This window comes from Anser cygnoides, chromosome 7 (assembly GCF_040182565.1).
Source record: "Anser cygnoides isolate HZ-2024a breed goose chromosome 7, Taihu_goose_T2T_genome, whole genome shotgun sequence".
In the NCBI taxonomy this organism is placed as follows: domain Eukaryota; kingdom Metazoa; phylum Chordata; class Aves; order Anseriformes; family Anatidae; genus Anser; species Anser cygnoides.
In genome coordinates this window covers 37917501-37928142 of record NC_089879.1, presented here as the reverse complement: position 1 = coordinate 37928142, position 10642 = coordinate 37917501, and the positions used below count along the sequence as shown (strand labels likewise).

General features: G+C 49.1%; 1 protein-coding gene across 1 annotated transcript in view; it reads right to left on the bottom strand.

Moving 5' to 3' along the window:
• Positions 1-2173: 2173 nt before the first annotated feature.
• SYNPO2L (synaptopodin 2 like) overlaps positions 2174-10642 on the bottom strand; it is a 37488-nt gene continuing 29019 nt past the window's right edge. Inside the window, exon 4 of the mRNA XM_013176613.3 lies at positions 2174-8454. Coding sequence (XP_013032067.3) covers positions 6125-8454 — 2330 coding nt within the window. The 3' untranslated portion in view covers positions 2174-6124. The remainder of the gene's footprint in view (positions 8455-10642) is intronic.

The following is a 10642-nucleotide window of genomic DNA, read 5'->3' as shown; positions in this document are numbered from 1 at the left end:
AGACTTGTCAGTAGCTTGTAGCAACGCAATAGGAGAAATAGTTAACACCCGGCTCTCTCCTGCCATTAAATGGGCTTAGTGCTTGATGAGACGTAGGTCTGGGACAGAAATATGTAGGATTTGATCACAGAGCTGTGTGTTGGAATAGCTGGGTACCCATGGTGTGTTACTCGCTGGGCAGCCTGTTTGCCTGCATGCCCCACGTGCTGCCACCCAGGAATCCCCTCCAAGTTGCAGCAAGCCTCCCACTGCCAAAACTTCCTGGCATGAGGATGATATTCTCCTCTGGTATGTGGCATTAAGAAACACCATATGTGAATGCCAAAAGAGGTTGATTAGGAGGGAAGGATTCCCTAAGATTTTAAAGCCTCCAGGTTTAACACCACATCAGGTGAATGCCAAAACTCCAGATAATTTAGAGAACAGTGGCAACATCTAGTGGCCATTGAAGCTATAGGTATGTAGTGCCTGGGAATATCCTTATTCTTCACACATGCCACGTACCTGCCTAGCTTTGCACTTTGTTGGACACTTCTCCTTCCATCTAGTAGGAGTGTTTGGGGGTAGGTATCCCCCCCTAGGCACCTTACTATTTTCTACTTTTAAAATACTCTCTGAGGAGCACACTGGAGTCCAAGTTCATCCCTAGCCTGCCACATAACTGTTCAGTAATCCTTTGGCTTTGCTTTGGGCCAGTAGTCTCAGGGTTGGCTCCCCCCCCCACGTTTGAAAGTGTTTGTCTGATCCTTCTGACACGGTCTGTTGTGAGACGAAGTGACTCTCACTTGAGAAGGTTGTAGAGGTTAACATGGAATTTAATGAGAGCCCTGGACACAGAAACTGTACTGCAATGTGTCAAACCATCTGGAGTAGCTCGTAATCCTACTTTGTCAGCTTTATTAAGCAAAACAAGATGCAGTCCTAATCTGCAGCTTGTGCATCTGTAGTCTTATCTCTTTGGGAACTGCACTTCTGGTTGGACTTGAAGCCCAGGTTTGGCATCAGCAGACATTGCTGCCCCTTTGTGTTTTTTACTGTCCAAAAATCAATCAGAAATAGGCTGGATAGTCCCAAGACCCACCCCCAGACACTGTGTAAGGGATGCTTCTTAGCAGTTAATCTGAGAAACATCCCCAAAATGATACCTGGACAAGTGTCCAGTCTGCAGTCTAATCCTACAGCTGACCCCAGCAGCTCCTGCAATGCTCAGGAATTGCTATATGTGAGTGACATACATCTGGGAAAGTAACGCCTGCCAACACGTGTCCTAAACTGAGTACAATGAACCTCTCAGGACCCAGAAACTGAGCAGACTTTAACATGAATTGAGTTAGGGCTGCAGCCTGAGGATGTAGTGGGATATATTTGTTTTTCTGACTGATTGGGTTTCCTGATTTCTCAGTTTATGTTAAGAATACATTGAGTAGTAGTACAATGGGGGTTTGTACGTGGACTTAGTGGAGCTGACAAACTGTTAATACCAGATTTATAAGAAGAGGATAGTAGCAGAATCCCCTAACAAGGATTCAGGAGCTAACAAATGAGGATTTAGGCTAAGTCTGGAAAAGGTGACTAAATTAATTTTAGGTTGTTCTAGGTGTTTTGTCCCATCCCTTCACTGTTAAAATTTGGACTCATCTTTTGCTAGGACAGGGACTGTTATGGCAGGGACAGCCTAGGACAAGAGGAGGTTGCTGGGCCAGATTTCACACTGACAGGTCCTATCTGCACGATAACTGAGAGAAGAAGAGGTGGTTGGGATAGGTTTATAGCTGGCACCTCTGTAAACTCCTGTCTGGATTTTGTTCTGTTGTAGGCATAGATCACTGGGCTAGAGCAGAGCAGGGCTATGAATGGTTATGCTGAGGGTGAACAGGTACAGGCAGAGCTGATTGTAGCACCAGGCTGTGACACCGCCCCTAAAGAAATTTCTTCTTTGCCCTATCAGTATGTGAGTGGTTTATAAACCCTTGTACCAAAGTTTACATCTCACTTAATTTTTGATTGTTTTGCTTAGGTATTTTTATTACCAAGACATCCCATCTTTTTTTGGACTCCTTATATTCTCTTGGCCTTAGCAGTAGTAGTATTTTGTGGTGGTACTTAACTGCATGTGATGTACACAGCAGTCCTTTCTTGGTGCTAAGCAAAGAAGGTGACAAAATGCCACGTGTAAAGTGCATATCACAAGTTTATTCTTCTGCACAAACAAATAGAAAGTGACTGTAAATTGCAAAAATGACAAAACAGAGAAGGAAAAAAGTATTTCCATAAACAGAGACGCCACCTCTGTTCTCCTTCTGGGGTCACATCTTCCACCAGACAGAGCACTGCTGTGAGGCTCCCATCTTCAGAGCACTGACAAGTCTCCTCTAAGAAGAGGGTCTGGTAGAGTATGCTGGATGGTATAGCAGAAGGGGAGTGAATTCTGTCAGAGGAACAATCTTGGGTTATTCTGTGCTGCGTCTGGTGAACAGTGACTCCTCGTCACACCAGTCTCTTTTGAGATACTTCTTCTCAGCTGCTGCAGGATCTTGAGGTTATCTCTGGGAAGTGTTGCCATATATTCAGAGGGAAGGGAAGCCAAGATAACCCCCAAGAATTGCCATAGCTGCAATGTATAACCAGCAGCATGCTAGAGAGGAGGCAGTTTTAAATCAGAGCCCATGTAGACGTCTTCAAATTCTTACCTAAGGGATACTGGGGTTTGGCCTACCACTGCAGCTCATAACTTAGCAGGTGGGAGCTAAAACTTGTCCAACAACTGTTTACATGTGTGCTTGTTCAACAGCTGAGGAATTAGGAATTTGGAGAGACTCAAGACAATCTTATATGGTTCAAAAGTATTCCTTGTAACCTCAGCTATGACCTTTCTAACAGGCAGCCACATGATTTTCATGAGCAGACACTAGTAGAGCTGCTTGAAGGCAGCAGTTGTGCAAGTTTCTTCCCTATACCTTAGCAGATGCATCTCAGTATTAGTTCTCATCTCATGCTACTTGCAGCCACAGGCCTTATTTGGGATACTCCACAAGCACTGTAGGCCTCATCTGCAGCACCCTCTGCTTCTGCAGATCCCATTCTGTCCTCAGCACAAGACCCAGAAAAGACTAGGAGAGGCTGATGCCATCAAACTAGCGTTCCTTCCAAACCTAGCTTTGAACCAAGGATGGTAGAGGTGAAATGCAGGATCCCCCTGATGTTTAGTATTAGTTCTCCTATCAGACCTAATGTTTTTTTTCATTTCCTGCCCACTACATTATCAGAAATTATGGGCCAAATCCAGTTATTGCACTCAGGTCCTGCCATGTAACATTCCACAGTGTTTGGCCATCATTGTTTGACTTGCATCAGTGTCTCCTAGAAATCTGGAGCAGCACCACCCAAATACAGGCCAGATGCAATCTCCTGAACATATTAAAAACAGACTTCTCTCTTTTTTTTTTTTTTTTTGTTTTTCTTCCCAGTGGCAGAAGGAAGTTCCTGAGACACTCAGGTCCTGAATGCACTTGATCTTTAGGTCCATGAGGGACAGGAACACTGGAGTAAGATTCAAACTTTCAGAGGTTATTTATTCACTGCAGAATTATCCTGAACACCCTTTCTCTGGTCCACATAACCCCTCTCTACACCTGAGTTCAGTGATGCTTTCAGCCTGGGCAAGCTGGTCTGTCAGTGACATCCAGCCAGCACTCCACATGGAGATTACAGACAAAGCTTTTGCAGCACTACCAGTCCTTTAGTTCCTCCCCACAGGTTTCCTAGAAAAATGGAAGACTCCTTCTTCTTTCTGTGGGAAGAATTACAGACATTTATCTTGCTAGAGCACATGGCAATATGTGCAGCAACAATGGCAATACAGTGCAGCACAGGATGAGTGAGAAAGCAATCATCCAAGTCAGGTTTTGTAGCATGGCTGCTCCCCCTCACAGTGAAATGGATTCTGGTGATCTGAGTTAACTCTGCAGTGATGACTTCTCCTAAGACGTCCCCTCTAGGGCTTTCCAGGAACATGGACCGTCACCTCATCACTTGAGGTTGACTGCTCCTCTGTTATACAACCAGGTGCAGCACCTCCCCTTTTATTATTAATCACAGAATCACAGAATCGTCTAGGTTGGAAGAGACCTCCAAGATCATCTAGTCCAACCTCTGCCCTAACACTAACAAGTCCTCCACTAAACCATATCACTCAGGGCTACATCTAAACGTCTTTTAAAGACCTCCAGGGATGGCGACTCAACCACCTCCCTGGGCAGCCCATTCCAATGCCTAACAACCCTTTCAGTAAAGAAGTTCTTCCTAACATCCAACCTAAACCTCCCCTGGCGCAACTTTAGCCCATTCCCCCTCGTCCTGTCACCAGGCACGTGGGAACTCAGGGCATGTCCTAAGTTTTTTTTTCTCCAACCTCTCCCATGGCTGAAAGTCTTCCAAGAGAGTTGTAACTGCTGTCCTCTTTCCTCCCCAGCACGCTCATCCTACATTCCAGGGCTCCCAGCAATGTGCACTGCAAACACAGGCCTGCAGAGCGAGGCCAGTCAGACATGAAGGATTCAAAGGGACCTTGCAGGGTTGTGTATCGCTTTTTCTTTTCTCTCATTCCCTCCCTCTCAGGCTTGTCCAGGACTAGAGTTGCTAGCTGGGTTCTCCTGCCCACTTTGTGAGGCTGCCACAAAAGAGGGAGCAAGGGCAGAAAAACAAATGTTAGGGGGTTGTGCAGACTAGAGCATAGGTGAGGGGCACATACACATGCACAGACCCTACTGATAACCTGAATTCTTTCTTGGGAGAGGGAATGCTTTCTTCTTGTATACTTTTGGTGTAGGGATTAGGTCTGAGGCTAGCCTGAGGCAATCAAAGAATACCAGTCCTATTTCCCCAGCACTGCCAGCAAACTGAGCTCTGTATGTGTGTGTGAGAATGCAGTTCCTCTGGGAATCTCAGAACACTTCAGTTTTTATCAATCAGTCCTGAGGATACTTAAATCATTTAGTATGAAATTCCATTTGTGACTCTCTTTCCCCGTACTCCACTCTCCTGCTGAGACTGTCTGTTAAGGGGCTCCATCTTCCAGCTCAACAGAGAGTTTTCAGGAAGTTTTATGTCAAGACCCATTTCCAATCTAGCCACTCTTCTGTCCACTAAACAAAAAGCTGAAATGCAAATGCTTATTCAATCCTGCCTCCTTTTAAAGCCAACTTTACCTTCTCCCACACAATCCTTCTTTATACGTACAGCATCTGTATCCTGTTCCAGTAAGACTAATGCTGCAGGGACTGCTTGGAGCCAACCAGCCACTGCCTGAGCTTAGCTTTGCCCTTTGTATATCTCCAAAAATTAATAGCTACTTCTGTGGGGGACTTGTGGTAGCCCCACCAAGTCCATTCAACACCCCTCTGGCATGCTGCTCCCAGATCTGATGGCTGAGTTTCGCACCAGCTAGGATGACTGTTTCTTTCAATCCCCACCTGGCAACCAGAGGAACAGGACACACTGCCTACATGTGCATGTGCAAACCCCCCACTCTACTCTCTTGCCTCCTTTGCGATGGAGGGAGATCTGGCAGAAGTGTCCAAGGCAGAGCCCCACTTCTCCTTTCTCTCCCTGCTGACTGCTACTGTGTGTGTGTATGGGTGTGCCTATGCACAGACTCACAGGCTCTCAGAAAAGCAGTCTAATGGGGAAGGTAGGACTTCTGTTTTGTAATCCTGTCTCTAACCCTTCCTTCCTGGAAGGCTCTTGTCCACCAAGGCCCCTCATTCAGGGTTGACTCCAAAGACCTCGGTAGGAAACCACTGCATGTCCTCATTGAGACAACACCTGCCATTTGCCCTCTCCAGACGGGTTTTGCTGATGCAGTCAAGTTCCCAGTCCGTGTGTACCACACATGCCCTCTCTCCACATTCTTCCTCCATCTGTAGACACAGCCATAAGCCTTGCCATGAAGCTGCCCATCTGAGACCAAGGGGAGGTTGGGGGAGAGGGTGGTGCAGAAGGGGAGTAATTTTTTTTTCTCTTTTCTTCATTTTACATCACTCACCCCAATGTACTGAGCTGACATGAAAGACAAAATGAGCACTATCGCTGTGGGGCCATGGATGGGATGGTAGCGGTGCCTGCCTCAGTGGTGGCCAAAACTCGGCCTCCACACGTTGGCCTGCATCCCCGTTCTGGCTGCTGAGAATTTGGGCCTGGCCACCTGAAACCGAGAGGCTGAGGCAGGGTTTGGGGAGGGCCCCAGGCTTGCCTGACCAAGCTCAGGGGAGCTCTGGTATGGCTTAGGGGACTGGCTGAGCTCCACCTGGAAGGGCGCTGGGGTAGCAGGGGCAGAAGAGGCCATTTCTGTTCTCCACACTGGTTCATCCAACATGGTGGCTGAGCGGGGCACAAGCACAGTGGGTGCCATGCTGCCTGAGGCTGGCGCAGGAGCCGGGGTGGAGAAGCGACGAATCTCCTGGGTCTTGGCTGTTTTCACTGGGACCTGCTTGGCCACGGTGAAGGACGAGCCAGCCTGCTGGGCTGGCTGAGCAGGAGACTCCTGCGTGCTAGGGCTTGGGGGATCTCCAAAACAGAACATGGCTGACTTTAATTGATAGGGCTGATGGCACATGAAATCGATGACCTTGAGCCCTGATTTCTGGCCAGGTGCCTTTTTCACTTTGCTCTCTGCTTTGCTAGCCTGAGACTTGCTGGCTGCCAGAGGATAGAAAGGGGAATGCATTGGGTTGTAAGCTATTGGAGGGGGAGCCCGGATGTTGGGTGAATATTTCCAGGACGAAGGTAGAGAAGGGGAAGGAGAAGGGGTCCTGGGCTTGGACTCCGGCTTTGGCGTTGTCTCCACCACAAATTTGTCCATGCGGCTCTGGCGTTTGGCAAAGAGCTCTGCCCCCTTCCCTTTAAGCTGAGGCATGTCGTGGGCCCCATTTACCAGTCCAGCATCTTGCTGCTGAGGCTTTGGAGCCACTGGAGGTGGGGTTTTGAACTTGCGGCCAGAGGACTGCATGAAGTTGCAGGCCTCAGCACCCAGGCTGAGGAAGTCCTCTTCAGGCCCAGACTCAAAGCCTGCCCCAGGGTGGTCACCTTTTGGCTTCTCATCCAGGTTCTGCACCAGAGACAGGAGCTCGGGGTTGGGTGAGTTCTTCTTCTCCTCAATCTTACTGAACATGGGCTTTTTGTTGCCCCGCCGGCGAGCCTCCTGCAGGATGCCTGTGCGGGGAGCTGGCACAGCAATCCTCTGCTCCCTGGAGGTTAAGGGCTTGGAAGGAGGCCGTGGCGTTGCTGGTGAGGTGGCAGGAGAAGGCTGCACTGGCAGTGGGGAGCTGGGGTGCTGCAATGGTGCTGGGCTGATATACAAAGACAAAGAGGCTGTTCCAGGGGCTTGTGGCTGGGATGCTGCAGAGGCCACCTCCCCTCCTGGCTTTGAGGGAGTTGACAGAAATATAGAGGCAGTGGATGTCCGGGCAGTGTTGGTGGAAGGCTTAGCCTCTGGAGCTCTTCCTCCCGCTCTTGGCTGTGATTCTAGCGGTGGCGTTGGCCTTCCTGGTGCAGCAATATACAGAGATGTGGAGGAGCTCACTGGACCGTGGTGTGCTGGCACTGGGGCACTGGCAGGTGATCCTGGAGCCTGAGGTGAGAAAGGGGGAACCGCTGTGCTTTGCCCACCCAGGCTTTCAGTGGTTTTTTTGGGTACAGATGGCCTGAAGATGACAGAGGATGTCGCTGGGCGTTGGCCAGAAAAGCCAGGAGTGAAGGGCCGTGCAGATCTGTTGAACATACTGGCTGTGCTTGCAGAGAAGGGGTCAGGGGTGCCGGGGGGTGGCTGGAAGACAGTGGGGCTGGAGGGAGCCTGGAGCGGAGCAGGCAGAGTGGCTGGCTGCTTGCTGGGCACTTGCACACCTTCCAGGTGGATGCTGAGGGGCACACTGCTTGTCTTCTGTGGCACAAGCATCTCTCCATTCAGCATGCCTGGCTGCAGCTGCGCAGCTGGGGCAAGCTGGGGGCTCTTCTCTGCAGGGACTTTCTCTACTGTGTACTTTCCAGCACGTTCCCTCTGCTGCTCAAATAAGCGGGCTCCTTTACCCGAGGCCTCACTCAAACCTTTTTGCTTCTCTTCTTTCTGCTCAGAGTCTGACTTGGACTTTTCAATGTCCAGGTAAGTGTTGTCCCAGTCTGAGTTATTTGTTAAGCTTCGGGCATCAGAGAAACCTTCCTCGTCAAATTCAGATTCACTGGTTGGAAAAACTCCGTCTTCCTCCTCGTAGGAGCGGTCTTCGTCGACACTCCCAAAGCTTACCAATGTGTACTTCTTGGCCCTCTGCCTGCGCTTCTTGAACATCAGCACCCCCTTGGAGTGGGGGTTTGGTGCATCTGTCAGCAGGGATGCAATGGTTCTGCACTTGGTTTTGGCTTCTTTCACATTCTTCTCTTGGATGCTCTCGTGGCGGTGGAGCTCTGCAAGAGACAAAGAGAGGCAAGCTCAGAGCTCAACAAGAGGCTGGATGGGCTGAGATGGAGAGTGATACGGCTATAGGTATTCGAGTGATTGTACAAGAAGACACACTGTCACCCCCTGCCCTTCCTTTTCTTTCCAACCTTTGCTGATAGTATCTTTAGGACCCATGATACAAACCCATGTTCAGTTTTCTCTTTCCCTGCAAACACAATCAAAAAAGTTCATACAGGTGAACTCTCCTTACTCCAAAGATACTGGAGTCACAAAGAGCTCAAGAGGCACAACTGGGGCCTGAGCCCTGCAGTGCCAGCTCTAGTCAGAGTACCTTGCAGCAACACTGTGCGTAGGGCTGTTCGCTGCTCCCTGCAGCAGCCCCACAGCAGCAGGAGGCATGTTTTCACCCTTGCTGCAGTCCCTTGCCTGTGCCCCATGCCCAGCAAGGAAACAGAGCATTTGTTCCCGAGCAAGAATCCCAGACCTCCACGACCGATCAGCCAGGCCAGAAGGAATCCACTTACACAGGCTTGCCTGGAAAAGCCAACACCTGTTGGGACACTGGCATGAAAGGGTGGGATAATCATTTTCCACCTGCTCTGCCAGTCCAATGGACAGTAAAGCCCCAGGGAGGAACGTTGAGTTCTTTGCCCGGCATGCAGGGAAGTCGGGGTGATCAAGATTCAACAGAAAACCAAACTCAGCTGCCCTATGGAAAGCATGGACTTGCCTAGAATTGGTGTTCAAGTGAGAGAAATTTGCACTAAACTTGCACTGAAAAAAATTATGCCCTGCTGAAGGTGGGGGGAAGAGAGGGCAGGACAGGACAGGACAGGACAGGACAGGACAGGAGAGCTGCAGGCAGTGCTGGCGGATGGTGTTAAGTCAGGAAAGGATGGAAGCTGCTCGGTCCTCTTGGGATCTCACTTTGTTTCATCACAGAGCATTCATTCAATGAGGACCAGCTAATGTGGCAGTTATTTGCACTGGGGGACAGCAGGGGAGAGGGAGCTTAGCTAGGAAGGACACTAGCTTTCCTGGGGGCTGCAGATGTCCCCCAAAACCTGTCTAGGCTGCACGGTTGTGGCAGATGTCATTGTTCTGTACTGCACCAGTTTAACCACAGCAGAAATGGCCTCCCTCTCTTACCCATGCTAAAAATAAGGAGTTGCTCTACAGAGCAGTCATTCTTCCACAAAGCTTAAGGTAAAGACAAAGAAAGACTCATCTCAAGGCCTGCAGCAATTCCAGAGCACATGCTGCTGCCTTGTGATTTCAGCAAGGGGACTTCTCTGGTTTGAAATCACCTTACTTGGGTGCTCAGTCCACTCTTCCCCTTTGCACCCAGAAAACGAGAAAAAGCAAAATCAGTGCTGACCTGAAAAAATGGCCCACCATTTGTATTTACACTTGGAGAGTGAAGGCTGTGTGCAAAACTTTCCTTACATATTGACTTTTAGCTGAACCAAGACTAATGTAGTGTCCAGGATTTTGTGGCGATGTAGTGCTCTTCAGCACAGTTGTGGATTTGCCCTCAAAGATCTGCTGCCCATGATGGAAACCAGTTACAGTCCCTGAAGGTCTGTCCACTCCACTTAGAAGTCTGCATGCATGTGTCTGGGGGTTTTCACAGTGGAGGAAATAAGAGAGATTTCTTTCTTTCTACAAGGATCCAGTCACTACGCCTCACCAGGCTCATATTTTGCTTCTAAATTTACAAGGAAGAAGAGCATCACTATAGAATCTACATCAAGTCCAGACTATGTCAACTCTGTGTGAGTGACTCAGAGGAAGATTTCTGGCATCAGGAGCTAACATCCAGGGAGCTACACCATCCAAAGGGAGTGTCTGTGCAGCCCTTCTGGCAGCAGAGCACCATGAAAGGGCCCAACTCTAGCAAATATAGTTAGAGAAAATAGAACAGTAGACAGTCTTGGTTATGCCTCAACCAACTCTTGGGCCAGGCCCAGCACTAATGTCCACGTACAGCTTCCTTAGGAAGTTGTTCTGAACTACTCTGTGCTCTGAAGCAGCTGGAAACTGAGGCCCTCTGGGACCTGCAGCTTGCCTCCCTGTTCTGTTCTTCTTACATCCCTTCTTATAAAGGCTAAAGCACATAACAAATTACGCCCATTCTCCCAACAGAAAAAATGATCATGGTATTCAAGCTACAGTCTCCCACAACGGTTTAAG